The 19,808-nt window shown below is 42.5% G+C and overlaps 1 protein-coding gene across 3 annotated transcripts in view; it reads right to left on the reverse strand.

Annotated features, from left to right (window-relative positions):
* Positions 1-3,831: 3,831 nt before the first annotated feature.
* Positions 3,832-19,808, reverse strand: part of LOC135196245 (AP-4 complex subunit beta-1-like) — an 88,626-nt gene continuing 72,649 nt past the window's right edge. For all 3 annotated transcript variants that reach the window (XM_064222926.1, XM_064222927.1, XM_064222925.1), the window contains exons 4-5: positions 5,368-5,633; positions 3,832-5,206 (exon numbers count right to left, since the gene is read on the reverse strand). In XM_064222926.1, coding sequence (XP_064078996.1) covers positions 4,090-5,206; positions 5,368-5,633 — 1,383 coding nt within the window. In that variant the 3' untranslated portion in view covers positions 3,832-4,089. The remainder of the gene's footprint in view (positions 5,207-5,367; positions 5,634-19,808) is intronic.

Here is a 19,808-nt window from a genome sequence, read left to right on the forward strand (position 1 = left end):
TAGTTTCCCAAATTCCCAGCCTGACTCATTCTCTTACGCCTACACACAATCGCCACATGACCTTCCATCCCACAGTCAGCTCATTTTGCATGCTGTTCTTTACACATCCTAGCATAATACCCGTTCTTCCCGCAGTTGCTGCAAACCACATTCATACGGGTACCCCGACATCCACTAGCTATGGGCCCTATCTGTAACACTTAATATCCCTATCTTTCATACACTCGCTCACTAAATGCCCCGTTTGCCCACACCTGAAGCATGCTCCTAACGCCCACCGACATTCATTCTTCCCGTGTCCTGGCTTACCACATTTATAACACTGCTGCTCTCGCTCACAACTAACTGACCCCACTCTTCCAACACTTGCTCTCCTATCTCTTTTTAGGGCTAACTACACTCATGTTACTTTCCCCAACACTCCTATTAACCACTCGCTCTGCCATTTGCCTCGGCCCTTCTAAAACTGCCTCCCTATAGCTCTTAAATTCTGGTACAACCTCAGCTACTTCAGTCCTGACACTTCTACTCTCTTTCATATACGTATCTAACTCGTGATCCTCTACCATTTCTCAAATGTCGTTCCATGTCAACCTTTCATTCGTCCATCTCATTTTCTCCTTACGTTTTAGATTCATAAACTCATATACACCTTCAGGCACAGTTGCCAACAACTTTCGCACTAACTCCTTACACTTATTTATCCCTTTGTCCCCAAACTTTTTCCTAGCTAATGTTTCCAACCTGCAGACATACGTTGACAACGACTCACCAATGTTTATTCTTGCCTCTTCCACCAACATTCATTCTTGTCTCTTCAAAATCTTGCTTTCTCCTATATCTAACGCTACACTTCATCCTCTTTGCCTGTTCTACAGTCCTATCTTACACACACTCATATGGCACATTCCCTACACTCATCATTACCCCATACATATTCAACAAAAATCCCGTCAAAAAGCTACCTGACTCTCTTGTTATCCCCATACTTAGCCTCACAACACTTCTCATATTCCTTAAAAAGGTCTCCTATGTCTATTACCATATTCCTCATATTGTGCACATCGGGGTACCTCTCTCATATACACAGCCTTTCATACTTCCTGCTCGCTCTCACTCTCAGTTTCGATACTTCCATTCTGACCCTTCTTTCCCTCTTCCGAATACAGCGAATACAGCGAATCCACTTCCGTACCCACGTCCATACTCTTGACTATGCTCTTCTTACCCTTCTTTTTTCTACCCACCCGTTTCCCCTCATCGCTATCTAAATCACTCTCAGCCCTTTCCCCAATGTATGCAGTCCTAGTCTCATCCTGTCAGTTACCCTTTCTAACCTTCTTTCCCTTAGTCTTCTTCTTTTGCTCAGCCCCCTTCTTATTCTTGTCCTCAGGTTTATCCTTATCCTGTGTCTTCCCCTTCTTTCCCTTACTTATCACAACCAAATCACCTTCATCACTCGTACTCTAATCCACTCGCTCTTCCACTTTCTTTACCACTCCTGGCCCGTCACAAGACCCGGTAGGCCTACCTCCTACAGTTCCCTCTCCCATGAACCCCTGCATCATCTCTTGCACTGCATTCATCATTACCCCAAATTTTTCGTCCATTTTCTCAACCATTCTCTCTTCCGCTTCTTTCACCTCTTCTTTCACTTCCACTTTTGCACTCCTTAGCATTCCTCTCATTTCCTCAAACTCACTCTTCAGCTCCTCACACTCTACCCTCAACCTCTCATTCTCCACTTCCAACCTTTCCATAGCTTCCCTCGCCAACCATCTCCTTCAACCCTTCCATCCTCACTTTCCTTCACCAGTCACACAACTCACTACCCCAATCATCCTGCAGCTGCCACACCAGCAGTCCCTGCCCAGGTGCCAAAAAATAATGTGGCGGGATCACAAGCTTAAAAAACAAGCAGGCAAAATCCACCCCAAAATAAACCTAATCAATCCGGCTATCAAACTCACCCTCAGTCACACTTTCCTCTTTACACTACCGAATACACGCAGGACAATTGACCTACCTACACAGAACAAAAATTACACAAACACATGTACTCACCCAATTCCAGATACTCCAGGCTATGCTGTGCTGTCCGCTGGTCAAGGTCGCGCAGATACCAACAACAACAAGACAACAACCAAGAACCACAACCCAACAACACAACACCCAAAGACCACAACCCCACAACCAAGAACCCAGCAACAAAAAAAGAACACAACCACAACTCAAGACCACTGCACAAACAACCACCAACACAAAAAGCAACACACACACACCAACAACACCAAGAAACCACAACAGCTCACCAACAACAACCCTCAACCACACCAAATCACAACAGCTTCCCAACAACCACCCTCAACCATAACTCACAAATAACCCAAAAGGAACTCACAAGAACAACAAATCTAACAGCACAGGCACAGCAACGCCAAAGCAAATAACATCAACTTAACAACAACCAAACAACAAATCAATAACACACAAAACTAAACTGACTTCCAATGCCTTCAACAGACTGCTGCCAACACTACTGACCATCACGGATTCTGACCCAAAACTGACTGAAACACAGAACTCTTAACAACTAACTCCAGCTGCACCAGCAGACAACCCAGAATCACCAACAGCCAATTCAATTGTTAACCATCCAACCACCAATCACCCCCCCCACCTTTCTCTCTCTCTCTAGGACGTTGTCAAATTGAACTCCCATAACTCCTCCATACCATACCTCTATCCTGCCACACTGTCTGAAGCTCCAAACCACGAACATGGGCAATGCCTGTTAGTCCAGGGTTACCGCTTCTGACATCATCAGCACACCTTCACTTTTCTTATTATCATCTAGTAATTGTGCTTCTCCGACGAACAGTTCAACCATGTATATGCACCCTTAGTGTTTTAGGTAATGAGGGAAGGGTTCTGTACCTTATTCTACCTAAGGATGTCCCACATGTCTTTGGGTGTTTTCTTGGGACCTGTGTTTGCTCCTCAGCGAGTGCAGAGTCCCGAGTCCCGAATGGAAACTTGATATCTCATTGGACTAAATTTCTGGGCTGGCATACATGCTGGAATCTAATGGGTAAGTGCACAGTGAGCACCAATTCTAATGTAATTTTAGAATGCATTGTCTTTATCATTCTTTTAACAAAGTGAGGGAGGACATGGTAGAGTTGTTTCTTAACCCATTATACTTGGTAATGGCCAGAATAAGCTGTCTTTCAACTTGACGGCGGCTCCTACAGGGAATGTAATGTTTCCCTCTTGTTTCAGGGTTGTCTGGCTCATTGCTTACTGCTCTGGTTAACCATTTCACCAGTCTGGTAAGAGGTTGCAGGAAACTAACATCCTTTGCTTGTATGCATACCTGAGAGCATGGTAATTTTTTGTCAGTGTAGATTTTTTTTTTTAAATTTGTAGTTTTCCCTCAGTGTACAAACAAAGTTTTATATACTAAGTTAAACCCACCTCAATAACTCCTCCTGTTCCTGTGGCCAAAGGAAAAAGTGAGTAAGCTTGGTTGGTTAGTGGGGGTTATACCCTCACACCCCCCATCTCTACTAGTTAACCTTCATGTTACCACAATTCAGTGATGGTCCAGCCCTTGTTACCAAGATTCAATGATGATCCAGCCTGCTAAGTATAAAATGCTCTGGTATTATACCTCAGAAAATGACAAATTACTTTGAAATTTTGTTTTATTAAAATTTTTTCATGTTTTAAAAATTCTTCATTATTTTCACAAATCTTGCAGTTTGGTAAACTTTACGCCTCTAAGGCATTTCTTCAAATGGATACAAAAGGTATAAAGAAACACTGTGATTAACTTTTCAAATCATTATTATAGTCTCTTGAATTATATACCTACTTTCACATAACACATTTCATATAATTAATGAAAAAAGTGAAACAATAATTTCCATTTGATAATCAGATATTCTTAAAGTAAAAATATATGTACATACATAAAAAGTTCTAATGATTTATCATCTACATATTACTGTACTTTTACAAATGACTTAATAAACCATAATATATTGATAAATATTTTTATCTACTATACATGGTCATAATCAATACTTAACCATCTTGCACGCTTAAATTTTCAAGAACCAAGAAATCATTAGCTCCAAGCAGACTGGCAGCACTTTTGGGACCTTCTAGCAAAGCAGCATAAACTAAGGCAGCTCTATTGGCTGATGCACCTCCTATTGCAAAAGCATTGCTTAAAACAGATGCTAAGATAAGATGCATTTGTGCTGGTCGTGATAAAAATATTCGTGCTGCTGCAGTCACTAGATCTGCATTGGAAAAATTTGAAACTGAAGAGAGAGAGGACATACTTTCTAATATATCCGGAGAACAATTAAGGAAGGCTGACATAGTACCAAGTATATACAGTACAAGAGAAGGAGCTGCTTCTTGCACTGAGCACCTTGACAGAGCTCTTGTCAGGGCTGAGATGAGGTCTTGTGGAATATCTGGAACAGCTAATGCATCTTTTTTTATATCTCCATTATCATCTTGTTTAGAAGATTCATTTTCTATTCCATCAATGTCTTTCTCTTCAGGGAATACTGGAGAAGGATTAGAAGTTTCAGTATTGGTGCTACATAATTCATTTTTACAAACTGGTGATGACAATAGACTCATAAGACACTCCAATGTAGCTATGACCACTCTTTCAGTGGGGGAGTCGAGAAGCATAATAAATATGTTAAGACACTGTTTATAAGCAGAAGCACTAACCTGGGCTAGTGCACTTACACAGGAAACTGCTTCTCTGAAACTCTGATAGTCACTGCAAAATGGTTTTACCTCCTCAATAAGACTGCAAACATTTGTTTTAGTACTCACTAATGGCAAAACTTTTAATTTTTGAGTCTTTAAGTAACCTGGATCCTTTGCCCTTACTAAAAAGTATTTAAAATGTGGCCCAAACACCTCTCTGATATCTCCTAGTGTTCTCAAGAAACCAAGAATGAGGAAAGCTGTTTCTGGAACATTACGACTTAAAATCTTACATATAGGTGTTTGTATAATCTCGAGCATATCCTTTTTCAAGTGGGAGTGATTCTCTGTCCAGTGTAAAAACAATTTAATACATCCAACTAATACAGCTGGGGCTTTTGATGACAAAAGTTCATCAAGAGCATTCAAAAGGAGGAAAATTTCTTCATCTGTCTTAGGACAATATCTGAAAGTGAAGGGTGTGAGAAAACAGCCATTATATAAGTATACTTAACATGAACCATGATCAATACTATTCAGCTTCTATTAACTCACACATGTTACAATCCAATTACCAAAAACTTGACTATCAATAAAAAATTTCATAAAAATCAAATGTGTACTTACCTAAGAAGAAGTGTTAAAATGTAAACAGCATTGCAGTCAGAAAATTGTAAAATTCTTCCCAATAAGTAATGTGCAATATTTTTGTTGATAACCATTCCACCCTCATTTTTTAGAATAGTGTCCAAAGAGATTATGGCATTACTTATAACTATTGGATCTGAGTCTCTTAGGCTATCATACAATGCATCCACTAATCCACACTCCAGTACAACATTCGGCGTGTGTGTGAAGAATCGGGAACAAGCTACTGCGGCAGCTCGACGAACCTTATAAAAAAAAAAACAGGAAGTTGAAAAATGAGATTTCAACATCATTCCAAAAACCTAAAACATAAGGGCAAGTAAAAAAACTAAAGGTTGTTCAACAGCAACTTCAAACCCTTACTATATTTTTCTTTATTTATAATTAAAAAAAAGCAAAACCCTTATTTTTCTTTCTCTTCTAAATAACCAAAATTCAATGGGTAGGTAGGCTACCTGTGTTTAACCACAGCGTATCATGGTTTCATCACCAATACAGGTACAGGCGGTCCCCAGGTTATGTCGTTCCGGACTCATGGTGCTTGCCTCTCAGCACCGTTAATCTCTTCTTAACCGAGAAGCTTATCAAAACAAACATTGGATTGGCTACCGAACCGGTTTTTTCGTTAATGAAATAAATGTAAAGTAAATGGGTCATACTTTACGTGGCTAGTATATTCATTCCTCTTCACATATGAACTTTTTACTGAAGTATCTACAGATAAAGAAGACATGAGAAACACAGACACAAAAGTATAAATGATTTTATACTTTTGTAGAACATTCTTTACATTTTCACACGTCTAAAAAATGAACATGGTTTCTTGCTTACATCTTTTTTTCACTCATCATTGTAATAAAAGACAGCATTAGTGTGCATAACGCACTCAATGATTGCTGCCCAGAAGCGCAGGGCAAAATGACATTCCCTAAATTTCCTTCTACAAGTGAGTATTGCCATGTAACTAATTTTCATCTATTTCAGACAGACTACTCAGCGGCGTTGTTTGTATGATATTAGCGCAACACCTCGGTGGTCGCGGGTTCGATTCTCGGCCATTCCATTGAGGAGTGAGAGATGTGTATTTCTGGTGATAGAAGTTCACTCTCGACGTGGTTCAGAAGTCACGTAAAGCCATTGGTCCCGTTGCTGAATAACCACTGGTTCCATGCAACGTAAAAACACCATACAAACAAACATACAAACAAACAATACACTTGCTTCCAAATACTAGTGTTATCATATATACATATAAATATACATATTATTACATATACATATACATATATCAATATATATATATAATATATATATATATATATATGTATAATATATATATATATAATATATATAGATATATATATATATTATATATATTGTATTTATGTATGTATGTATGTATGTATGTAGTATGGCTACATCTATATTATATATTATATATATATATATTATATATATATAATATTATATATATATATACAGTAAGTCCTCGGGTTACGCTGGTCTCGACTTACGATGTTTCGTGGTTACGAACGCGCCCCCATCCAAAATAAAAATAAAAATAAAAATTATTTTGCGTCGTTCCGTCTTACGCGGTTTAGCGTCGTAAGCAACGTAAACAAACAACGCGAACTAGTTCCAGGCGCACGGCGGAAAGAAGTACGCTTTGTGGGGGAGAGGACGGCGTCGCTTCGCTACGCTCAGTCCTCGCCCATACGCCATTTTGGTTGTTTACACTGCCTCTCTCTCCCTCGTGTTGTATCGTTTTTGTAACTTTTTGCTCTTTGTTATGGCTCCCAAGCGCAAGGCGGACTCTTCTGATGGTAGTGCATCGAAGAAAAGAAAGGCCATCACCATGGAAATTAAGTGGACATTATAAAGCGATCTGAGAAGGGAGAAACGCCAACAAACATTGGCCGCTCGCTTGGCCTTAGCCGTTCGACCGTTGCTACCATTATCAAGATAAAGAGCGCATCGTTGAACATGTGAAAGGATCTGCTCCTATGAAAGCGACAGTGATAACTAAGCAGCGTAGTGGTCTAATAATTGAAATGGAAAGGTTATTGGTGCTTTGGTGGAAGACCATGTTCTCCAGTACTAGTATGTTCTGCCTCACCTCAAGAATCATCTGCCTCAGCATCTCCAGCAACTTCTGGAGGTTCTTTTTCTCTTCACTAACCTCCCCCAGTCTCTCCAGCACCGCAGCTTCCTCTCCAGTGTGCAAGCCAATCAAACTAATAAAGGTAAGGAATTGTTCTCTCGTTGTTATTGATAGGTATTTACATTAAATCATGTGGTATTTTCAATGTTCCGACTTACGCTGAAAATCGTGTTACGATGCATCGTAAGAACGGATCTACGTCGTAACTCGAGGACCCCTGTATATATATATATATATATATATATATATATATATATATTATATATATATATAGATAAATATATACTATTATATATAGATATATATAATATATATATACTGAATCAGAAAGTTAGGAACGTGATAAATCCATAAATAAAGATAAATGCCACGAAGGAAAAATAAACGAAGGAGGTCTGCAAGATCTTTCGACTTTAAAAGTCCTTTACTGAGCAGATACTGACATAAATACGAGAAAAGACAATACAAGAAGGCTCGTATAACTGACAGATAGGGATTATAAATGGATTAGTACCTAGAATCCGACACACCTGGAAGATAAGAAACCTTCCCAAACAAGCATAAACAATGGGTGCAATTAAAGGTTTAAGACAATCATCTCAGATACAATTTCCAGACAATTAAAGGATTATAGGTGACAGCTATTCGGAACTTGGTAAACAAAACCATATTCAACAATACATGACAGACATACATTACAACAAAATTTTTAATAACTCTAAGGCAACTGATTTTTATTCAAGTCAGTAATTATATCTTTGAGGTCATTCTTAAACATGTTACAGATACAAGGGTCTAAATGAAAAAGGCCACGACTAACATTGAAATTACAATGAAAAGTAAGTTGTATTAAAGCAGATTCTAAAAGATTTCGTGATAAGACATCTCTTGACCATGCAATTACTGAACTATCAGTCCAATTAATTCGGTGGTTGTTTTCACTTAAATGAATGAATAATGCATTAGATTTTTGCCCAGTTTTTACAGAGTATTTATGCTGGCTTAGCCTTACTTCTAAGCCTTTGCTGGACTGTCCGAGGTAGAATGAGGGACAATCCATACATGGAATTTTATATATTATGTTGTTGCTTTCTCTGGGGCCATTTTTTATTAACATTCTTTTTAGTGTGTTATTATAGGAAAAAACAAGGTTGACATTAAAAGCTTTTAACAATGGTTTAATGGTTTCAAATCCGTTAAAATAAGGCAAACTGAGAATGTTCTTAGAATTTTCTTTCTGTGTGTTATTTACAGTATAAAACTTTTTGTGGGCTTTATTATAACAAATGTCTAATATATGTGAAGGATAGCATAAATCTTTCCCTATTTTTCTTATGTATTCAATTTCTTGATCCAAATATTGTGGACTGACAATTCGCAATGCTCGTAAAAACCGAGGAACAAATTGATATTTTTATATTAAGATGGTGGCCTGAGAAGAAATGAACATAAGTTAAGTTGTTAGTCGGTTTCCTATAAATACTGAATTTACATTGATATGGTTCTCTATGTATCAAAACGTCTAAGAAAGGGAGGCAATTGTCTTTCTAATTCTAGAGTAAGCTTAATCAATGGTACCTGGTTATTTAATTTAGAGAGTAAATCATTTACATCAATACCGACAGGAAGAACAGCTAAACAATCATCAACGTAACGATACCACTTTACAGGAATATAAATGATATTAGGTAAGTAGCGTTTTTCAAAGAATTCCATATACAGGTTTGAGAGTAATGGTGATAAAGGATTTCCCATTGCCATGCCAAAAATTTGTTGATAAAATTCATCATTGAATATAAACTTACAATCACAAATGCACAAACTCGTGAGTGAAATAATGTGACTTATAGGTAGAGGTAATTCATGCTGAGTTAGTTCATTACTAAGATATTCTAAAATAGAGTCTATAGGGACTTTAGTAAAAAGAGAGCATACATCAAAACTAACGAATCTATCAGTAGGGCAAAGAGCAATTTTGTTTAATTTATCAACTAAATCTAGAGAATTATATATATGAGAATCGGAGATGGTTCCAAGTAACGGGGACAAGATCTTAGTGATATATTTCGAGAGTTTATATGAAATTGAACCGACAGTACTGATAATGGGCCGCATAGGGTTATTTTCTTTGTGCGTTTTGACTAATCCGTACAAGTAAGGTAGCGAAGGAGATTTGACTGACAATTTGCCTAGTAGTTCTGTTTTATCTTTAAGGATACTTTTCATTATGCTATTGAAGTTTTTTATGACTTGATCAAGAGGATTTTTTGTTAGTTTTTTATAAGTCACATCATCATCCAGTAGGGCTTGCATACGTGATATGTAGTCAGCTTTATCTAAAATTACTATACTATTTGACTTATCAGCTTTTATAATGTGGATAGTATTGTCCTTTTTAAGATCGGTCAAACTTTTCTTATAGCGAGCAGAGAAGTTACTTTCATGCTTAACATTGGCAGCTCTGTAAACAATATCTTTAATCATGTCAACATGATTTTGCGGAAGATCACAATATTTTTCAAATTTACTTGGGGATGACCCAATCATTAAAGCAGAAGGTCTACTTGTTACAAAAAAAAGATAAATCATATCCAACCGCACTCACAACATTTTCACAATCTTGACGTGCACAATTAGTCCAATCACTGCTATCAATAAGATTTTTTAGTTTTCTGTCGAGTTTCCTTTTCAGGGCATCTGTAGTCCTACGTAGTTTTTCGTAAATTTCCCGTTGCAGCGAGTCCTTCCAATCAAGGAACTGGAAAGAACAAGGATCTCTTTCAATCATTCCATCCCGGCTGATTGGAAGGGGACGCTGCGAGTTCCAAGCTCTACATAACTCCAAACCAGACTGAGGAGTGGACTCATCTGTCTGGTAGAGGCTCTTCTCCCCATCTGAGCACTAGTAATATTGAGCGCTCGGCAAGCATTTGAATTCGTAAGAATTCCCATGCTTGGCGAAAAAAACTGAATCTTTTAAGACAATTATTGGGTGAGCCTTGTCCCTGGTACTCGGCGATATGATGAAGCCAAGTACTCAGCGAGTGGCAATGAAACCAAGGGATCCAGTCGGTCGGCGAGACTCCCAATTATTGTAATACTCATTGAGAATGCCTGTTGCCCGAGTGTTAGGAAATATCAGAAAACCAAGTCACTCTGCTAGAAATTCCAAGGAATTTAATGACTTAGCGAGACTCCCAATTTTGTACAGGCAACTTCCCCGGCAGATATATACTTAGCTATATAGTCTCCGACGTCCCGACAGAATTCAAAACTCGCGGCACACAGGTAGGTCAGGTGATCAGCCCTCCCCCACCGCTGGGTGGCGGGACTAGGAACCATTCCCGTTTTCTAATCATATTTTCTCTGTCACCAGTTCCGACAACATCTGTTGTTGGTTCTTCCTGCTTGTAATTCTACTCACTTGCTGAGGATCTTTTTGGATTGACCTTTGGTGACGTTAATTGATCTTTGGATTGGCATATGCTTTTTGTGGACCGTTTTTTGATATTGCTTAGAATTATTCTGTCATTATGTCTGATATTGCTGCACCTGTGTTTAGTGTGTATGAAAGAGGAGTGTAAGGTGAGGCTACCGAAAGCTTTGGTAGACCCTCACACTACAGTAATACTTTGGGTTACGAACCGATTAGTGTACGAATTTTTTAACTTACGAAGTGACGCCCTCATTCTGGAATACGAATTTCACTTGGAATACGAATGCGCGAATTTCCATCATTCCTGCTTTGTTTACATCGGATGAGCGTGGGATCTGCGAACGCATTTTTTTCGGCCAAAACTTAACGAGGGTCACGTGACCTCCTCCCACGCATCCCTTGACCCTTTTTAAACCATAACTCTTTCACTATCTCGCTGGCGGTAAGATTGAACGCATCTGTCCGTGATACGCTCTCAAATTTGCTTAGTGATTTGCGCACGTGTTGTGTTTCCGTGATAGTGCTTATACATTACTATTACCCAAATACTAAAGACAATGGCTCCCAAGATGACGAAGGCAAGCAGCAAGAAGGAAAGCATAAGAAAGAAGGAGATGATTACAGTCGAAATGAAGAAGGAAATTATCCAAATGCATGATAAAGGCGAGCGCGTGAAAGACATTGCAGCATTCTTCAAGCGGTCGCAATCAACGATTTGCACTATTTTGAAGAAAAAGGAAGAAATTAAAGCCAGTAAAGCATCAAAAGGTGTCACAGTATTGACGAGACAACAGCCTTATATTCTCGACGATGTAGAAAATTTGCTCATGGTTTGGATAAACGAGAAGCAGCTGGCAGGAGATTCCGTAAGTGAGAGCATCATTTGCGAAAAGGCTCGTAAGAGTGCAACAAATTTGTTTATCGATAATGGGGTGGGTCATTTCTATAAAATTTTAAAGAACAGGCAAAAGCAAGCCTCCATAGAAAAATATTTTTTCAAAATTGTGAAAGACGACACAGTGTCGCATAAGCGTAAAGTTAGTGATCGTAGTGAACGGTGCTCTCTAGAGAAAGAACCAGAAAGTCTTCCAGAAGTGTTCACAGAGGGAGATTTCCCCCCCAAGCCCTAACCCTCTCCTCCTCACCCTTCCCCTCCTCCCGTCTCCGTCAAGCCAGCAGCCACACTCGCCAAAGGTAAAGTTCAGGTTTTACTGTGCATGCATATTAAATCTAGTGTTTATATTTAATTTCATTCTTCAATTTTATAATTTTATGTAATTCCTACATGAATTTTCAACCTTAGTGAACAAAAATAAATGGAAAAATATGAATTGAAATGGTCATTCATGGTCGGGTGGAACGCATTATTTGCTTTTTATAACATTCTTATGGGAAAATACATTTAGGTTATGAATTTTTTAGGTTACGAAGCAGGTTCTGGAATGGATTAAATTCGTAACCCAAGGTATTACTGTATTTGTGTAATATGTCAGGGGAATGAATGCTCTGTTAACAATACCTGTGTCGAATGTGAGAGTTTGACTGAGCAAGAATGGAAGAATTTGGCTTCTTATATTAGAAAATTGGAGAAGGATAGAGTTAGGAAGGCTTCCATTAGAAGCTCTAGTAGGTCCTGCTCTCTTGATCAGGAATTAGATCCTAACACTGATGTAAATTCTCCTGCCTCTAATGTAGTTTCAGCCCCTTCCCCCCGCAGCGAACCTAAGGATTCGTCTTCGGAAATGGCTGCTATGAAGGCCTCCATCCGCAACTTGCAGTCACAGTTGCTTGCAATGGAAAGCAAAGGTAAGGACAGTGATATGTGCAGTGTCCGCATTGCCCCTAGGCCTAGACCGCTTCCAAACTCCCAAGACCAAGGGAGGAGGAATGTCGTCAGCCGCAAGGAGGATGTAGAGTATCCCCAACAGTCAGGCGTCCCTTCGGCAGATCCTGTAGATTCGTCCCAGGCTGCCTTGGATAGCTACAGGAAAAGCATCCTAAGGAAGTGTTTTTCGGATTCTGATTCGTCCTCACCCAGGCGTGGTTGGAGTTCCGCTACGAAGTCGCGCCCCCTGAAGAGAGCCTGGAAGCTGCCGACAGGAGACGCCTTGGACTCCAGCCCAGAACCTTTTCCTGAGTATTCTCCTTCACAGAAGAAGAGAGCTCTTAGATCCCCAGAGTCTTCTCCGGACAGAGTGCAGTCATCTACGAAGAAATTCCTGATAGGCCTCCAGCAGCAGTTATCAGCTCTTGTAGGCTCTTTTTCCAAGAGCACCTCGCGCAGGAAGGATGTCTCCCTACAGTTAAGAGCTCTTTTAAGCGTCCTGCTTCTGGCGTACGCTCGGACAGTAGCAGGCGCCCTTCTCCTGGCAGACGCTCCTCTCCAGCAAAGCTCTCTGCTGCCAGTGTCTCTACTCTTCACAGAGGATCTTCTTCTCCTGTCAGGCGCTCTTCATCGAGCAAGCACCTCTCCTCTTCTAAGCGACCTTCCAGGAGTGCATCGCGAGGCGGAAGCGCCTCTCCTGACAGGCACCAAGAGCCTGAGAGGCTCCCTGATTCGGACGGCATCCGAGATGACAGTAAGCGCTTTACTCCTTTTAGGCGCTATGTAAAGGACTCTAGCGCCTCTCCTGGCAGGCGCCAGGATCAGGGCAAGATCCAAGGAAGCAGCAGGCTCCGTACTCAGTCAAGGCACTCCAATGGACAGAATTGCCTCTCCTTACAGGCGCGAGAAGCCTGAGAGACTCCTCGATCCTGGTAGGATCCGAGAGAGCAGTAAACGCCTTTCTCCTTCGAGGCTCCCTCTAAGGGATTCAAGCGCCTCTCCTGACAGGCGCCAGGATCATGGCAGGCGCCTTACTCCTTCCTGGCGCCCTCTAAGGGATGCAAGCGCCTCTCCTGACAGGTGCCGGTATCATGGCAGGCGCTTTTCTCCTTCCAGGCGCTCTCTAAGGGACGCAAGCGCCTCTCCTGGCAGGCGCCAGGAGCCTAAGAGCCTAGTTAATAGCAGGCACCTTTCTCCTTCCAGACGCCCTTTAAGGGTCGCAAGCGCCTCTTCTGACAGGCGACAGAATCCTGGGAGGTTCCAGGATCCTAGCAGGATCCAGGCTAGCAGCAGGCGCCTTACTCCTGCCAACCGCCCTCAATCGGAAGCAAGCTCCTCTCCAGTCAGGATCAAGAAATCTTCTAGGGAGAGAAGCGCCTCTCCTGCTAAGAGTTCTTCACCTAGGAAGCCCTCTTCATCGGCTGCAACGTTGGAGGATGTCTCAGAAGAGGAATCCCCTAAAGACGCTGGGGTGTCTGATTACAAGAGACTTGCAGCTCTACTTCTTCAGAAATTCGGAGACTCTCTACGTCCAGCGGACCCTCCCTCTCCAGGATCACTGCTCTCCAGCATGAAGCTGTCCAAGTCCCCCTCCTTCGTAAGGATGCGCCCTACCCTTTCTATGAAGAAAGCTTTTAAGGGCTTAGAGGGGTGGCTTCTTTCTAAGAAGGAAGCAGGGAAGACTGTTTTTTCCTGCCCTCCTTCGAAGCTTGCAGGAAAACCAGGTATCTGGTATGATACCAAGCAGCCCATGGGATTGGGTCTTCCTTCGTCTGCTGATTCGGATTTCTCAGCACCCGTGGACTCTTCTAGAAGGCGCTCTCTACTTTCGGCTAAGGCTTCTTGGGGGACGTGTGAGATGGACCATCTCCTCAAGGGCCTTTTCTGTACTTTGGAAGTTTTCAACTTCATGGACTGGTCCCTGGGAGCTCTGGCCAAGAGGGCTCAGGACCCTGACTTTGTCAGTATGGATGAGTTATCCAGCATCCTCTCCTGTTTGGACAAAGCGGTCATGGATGGTTCTACGGAAATTGTGTCCCTCTTTGGATCGGGCATCCTTAAGAAGAGATCTGTATACAGCTCCTTCCTGGCTAAGTCTGTATCTCCTCTCCAGAGGTCCTCTCTGCTGTACTCGCCATTGTCTAGTCACCTTTTCCCTCAAGAGACGGTGAAGGACATCTCTAGGTCCTTGTTGGAGAAGGCAACACAGAATCTTCTGGCCCAATCGGCAAAGAGGTTGAAACCTGCGGTCCCTGTGACAAAGAGGGAGAAGCTGCCTTTCCAGCAGCCTTTTCGAGGGAAGACTGCTGCTAGAGGCTCTCTCAGGAGTAGAAGGCCCGAGAGGAGAGGAAGATCTTCGAGAAGATCTTTCGGGAAGACCCAATGAAGCATGAGTCCTCCAGACCAAAGTAGGTGCCAGACTGCTGAGATTTGCCAAAGTCTGGGCACAGAGAGGGGCGGACGCCTGGTCCCTCTCCATCCTCAAGAGAGGATACTTAATCCTCTTCAGGGAGAAGCCTCCCTTGACGACAACTCCAAGGGAGTTAACGGCAAGATACAAGGATCCTGTACGAAACCAAGCCCTTCTGCAATTAGTGGAACAAATGCTGGACAAGGAGGCCACAGAACAGGTACAAGAGCTCCATTCCCCAGGGTTTTACAATCGGCTGTTTTTGGTGCCAAAAACCTCAGGAGGGTGGAGACCGGTTTGGATGTAAGCGCTCTGAACTTCTTCGTAATAAAGAAGTTCTCGATGGAAACAACATCCTCTGTCCTTTCGGCGCTTCGTCCAGGGGACTGGATGGTGTCCCTGGACCTTCAAGATGCGTATTTCCACGTACCAATTCATTCTTCGTCCAGGAAGTACCTCTGATTCATGGTACGAGGGAAAGTGTTCCCGTTTCGGGCTCTATGTTTCAGGCTTTCGACGGCCCCTTAAGTGTTCATGGGCCTAATGACAAATGTAGCACATTGGCTACATTTGGAGGGAGTAAGGATCTCCTTGTATCTGGACGACTGGTTGATTTGTGCCCAGTCAAAGGATCGCTGTCTGGAGGACTTGTCACTGACTTTAGAATTGACCCAGTCCTTAGGACTGTTAGTAAACCTCGAGAAGTCCCAGATGATTCCCCGGCAAAGCATTGTCTATCTGGGGATTCTGATGAATTCTCGGGGTTTTCAAGCGTTTCCTTCCCAGGAAAGAAGGGATCGCTGCTTACAGAAAGCGGCAGCCTTCCTAGAGAAAGAACAATGTTCCGCGAGGGAGTGGATGAGTCTTCTGGGGACCCTTTCCTCGTTGGAACAGTTCATTTCTTTAGGAAGGCTGCACCTTAGACCCCTTCAGTTTTATCTGAGGGAAAAATGGGATCAGAAGTCCCAAGACCTGTCGGACTCCTTCCATCTCACAGAGAGGATAAAGGAGGATCTCCGTTGGTGGTTGGACCCACAAAGACTCAACCAAGGCTTGTCTCTTCGTGTGCCAAGCCCTCGCCTAGTGTTATTTTCAGACGCCTCGGAGTAGGGTTGGGGAGCAACTCTAGGTGCGAAAGAAGTGTCAGGCACCTGGAAAGGAGAACAGGTGTCCTGGCACATCAACAAAAAGGAGTTGGCAGCAGTTCATCTGGCCCTCCTTCACTTTGAGTCTCAGGTCACAGGATCGGTGTTGCAACTGAACGCCAACAACACCACAGCCCTAGCTTACATCAGGAAGCAGGGAGGAACACATTCCTTCTCCCTTTATGAGAAAGCAAAGGAGTTGCTTCTATGGACCAAGGAAAGGAACATCACTCTCCTCACCAGGTTCATCCAAGGAGAAAGGAATGTGAGGGCAGATCTCAGCAAAAGAGACCAAGTCCTTCCCACGGAATGGACTCTCCATCCAAAAGTGTGCAACAGACTGTGGAACCTCTGGGGAAGACCAAACCTAGACCTGTTTGCGACCCATTGGAATGCAAGACTGGAGAACTACTGCTCACCGATTTCAGGCCCAAGGGCATAGCAGTAGACGGTCTTCTTCTGGACTGGTCGGGAATCGACGGGTATGCTCTTCCCCCTTTCAAGATCTTAGGAGAAGTAGTGAGGAAGTTTGCTTCAGTGGAAGGAGCAAAACTAACTCTGATCGCCCCTTTTCTGGCCAGCTCAAAATTGGTGCACAGAGGTACTGGAATGGATGGTGGATTTTCCGAGGTCGCTTCCACTCAGGAGCGATCTTCTCAAACAGCCCCATTTCGACAGGTTTTACAAAAACCTCCCCGCTCTCAGTCTGACTGCTTTCAGACTGTTGAAGAACTCGTCAGAGCGAGGGGTTTTTCATGCGAAGCTGCAAAGGCTATTGCAAGAGCCAGGAGACCCTCTACCTTACGCGTCTACCAGTCGAAGTGGGAGGTGTTTGGAGCAGAGCTCAGAAAGTATCCTCTTCCAGTACCTTTGTAGCAGACATAGCCGACTTCCTCCTTTACTTGAGGGAGAAGTGCAAGCTTGCTGTCTCCACCATTAAAGGATATAGGAGTATGCTTTCCTCGGTCTTCAGGCATAGAGGCCTGAATATTTCAGAAGAGAGAGACCTCCATGATCTGATTAGGTCTTTTGAAACTGCTAAGACCAAGACTGCTAGACCACCCAGTTGGAACATGGATGTGGTTCTAAGATTTTTAATATCGAGCAAGTTCGAGCCTCCGCATACAGCCTCCTTTAGAGACTTAACAAGGAAGTCTTTGTTTCTCTTTGCCCTAGCTTCAGCTAAAAGGATTAGCGAACTACAAGCTTTAGAAGGCAAAGTTGGGTTCAAGAAGGACTCAGCAATTTGTTCCTTCAAACCCCTTTTCCTGGCAAAGAATTAGAACCCTTCTAAACCATGGCCAAGAACTTTCAAAGTTAAGGGACTGTCTTCGATTGCAGGAAGAGAACTAGAGAGGACTTTGTGTCCAGTCAGAAGCCTCAAATTTTATCTTGAGAGGAAGAGACAACTAGGAGGTAATACGGAGAGTCTCTGGTGCTCGGTTAGAGATCCGAAGAGAGCCAGTTCTAAGAATGCCCAAGCTTTTTTCATCAAGGACGTAATTAAGGAAGCTAATTTTTCCTGTGATGACGAGCACCTCAAGCTCCAAAGAGTGAAAGCTCATGAGGTGAGAGCCATAGCTACCTCTTTGGCATTTCACAAAAACCTGTCTCTCCAGACTCTCGTTGAGTCTACCTACTGGAGGTGTAATTCAGTTTTTGCATCTCCTTATTTGAGAGACGTACGAGTGACATATGAGAAGTGCTTTTCACTTGGAGCTTACGTATCTGCGGATTCATTGCTGGGAGAGGGAGCTGAAGCTAATCCTATCTAGTTTAGAGTAGGTTAGGCATTTTTTAACGGCTTGTGATGTGTTTTTATGGTTGTTTGGAAGAGGGTATTGGAAGGGTACCCCTTTCAAATCGTAGTCTAGCAATGTTAGTTTGGTCAGGTGGTCGGGATTGGCTGTTGTGCTCCTTGTTGTATTTTGGTACCTAAAGCTCTGTCATGTAAGAGGGCTAGTCCCCATTGATATGATACAGGTTAAGGCTCTGCCATGTAAGTGGGTCAGCGCCATTGGCACGATCCACAAAAAGGCTCTGTCAAATAAGTGGGCCAGCCCCCATTGACTAGATCCAAAAGGGTTTTCGGTCACAGGTCTCATCCTCGCCGAAGCTCTTGAGGCAAGCAAACTCATAGACAGTATCCATGAAGTCTTCTGCCCATTCAGGTAGGAACCAAGGTTTTTTCTTTATACCTACAACATATGTTGTTTTCCTGTTTTTTATTATATATAGTATTTAGCTGTCTCTTACTCTCCACCAAAGGTGCCAATCAGCTAAGTATATATCTGCCGGAGAAGTTGCATGTACAAAAATGATATTGTTATGATACAATAAAAGTTTGTACATACTTACCCGGCAGATATATACGATTAATGGCCCGCCCAGCCTCCCCTCAGGAGACAGGTGGAAGAGAAAATCTGATTAGAAAACGGGAATGGTTCCTAGTCCCGCCACCCAGCGGCGGGAGAGGGTTGATCACCTGACCTACCTGTCGCGTGTGCCGCGAGTTTTGAATTCTGTCGGGACGTCGGAGACTATAGCTAAGAATATATCTGCCAGGTAAGTATGTACAATACTTTATTGTATCATAACAATATCATTTTTCGTAATAACAATTAGTACTGGGAATGTCTGTCTCGCCCTAATATTTAGAAATTACAGAAAACCATAACACTCTGAGAATACCAGAAATTCCAAGAAATTCGAGCATTCAGCAAGATTCCCGGGTATTGTAGTAACAATCATCAGGAATTCTCATCTCGCCCGAGTGTTTACAGATCGTAGAAGACCAAAACACTCGGAGAGTGCTAGAAATTCCAAAGAATTTAAGCGCTCGCTGAGAACCCCAATTTCATCTAATGATCATCGGGGTGGGGCCCCTCCTCGACTCCTGTAGAAATCAAGGAGGAATGGGCATAAAAACCAGTCCTAAATGCAACTATTTATGACTGGAATGAGAGTACAATTCAATAGAATATGCACTTGAGGCTCCCAAAACACAAGAACCCATAGGGGACTGCAAATTGAAATCTGTCCAAAGGAAAGAAAAAGCCATGGAGACATAGTCTCCACTTTTGACATAAGATCCTTCCTCAATGACGTGGACGTATGTCCGGTAGGACCTAAGATCCCTCCAGGATCACTCTGCAGGATTCCTCTTATTCACCTCGCCCCTCCTGGCGTAGCCACAGGAAATAAGAGGGAATAGGTGAGGAAGACTGGATGCTCTCGCTCTCCTTGCTAGCGGAATTAGCAGATGAAGTGACTTATCAGCAGCCATCAACCTGCAGTGATGGCCACGACCCGAGTCTAAAAAAGGGTTATTGTCTGGAGAAAACGCTTTCCCAAGGAAGATTACGAAACTCGCACGGCAGGCAAAACGTTTACTGCCACTGAGACCGGTGGTCTTAGCGTCCACCTGACTGGAAAGAGCCAGT

The sequence above is a fragment of the Macrobrachium nipponense genome, chromosome 17 (genome assembly GCF_015104395.2).
Source record: "Macrobrachium nipponense isolate FS-2020 chromosome 17, ASM1510439v2, whole genome shotgun sequence".
Classification (NCBI taxonomy): Eukaryota; Metazoa; Arthropoda; class Malacostraca; order Decapoda; family Palaemonidae; genus Macrobrachium; species Macrobrachium nipponense.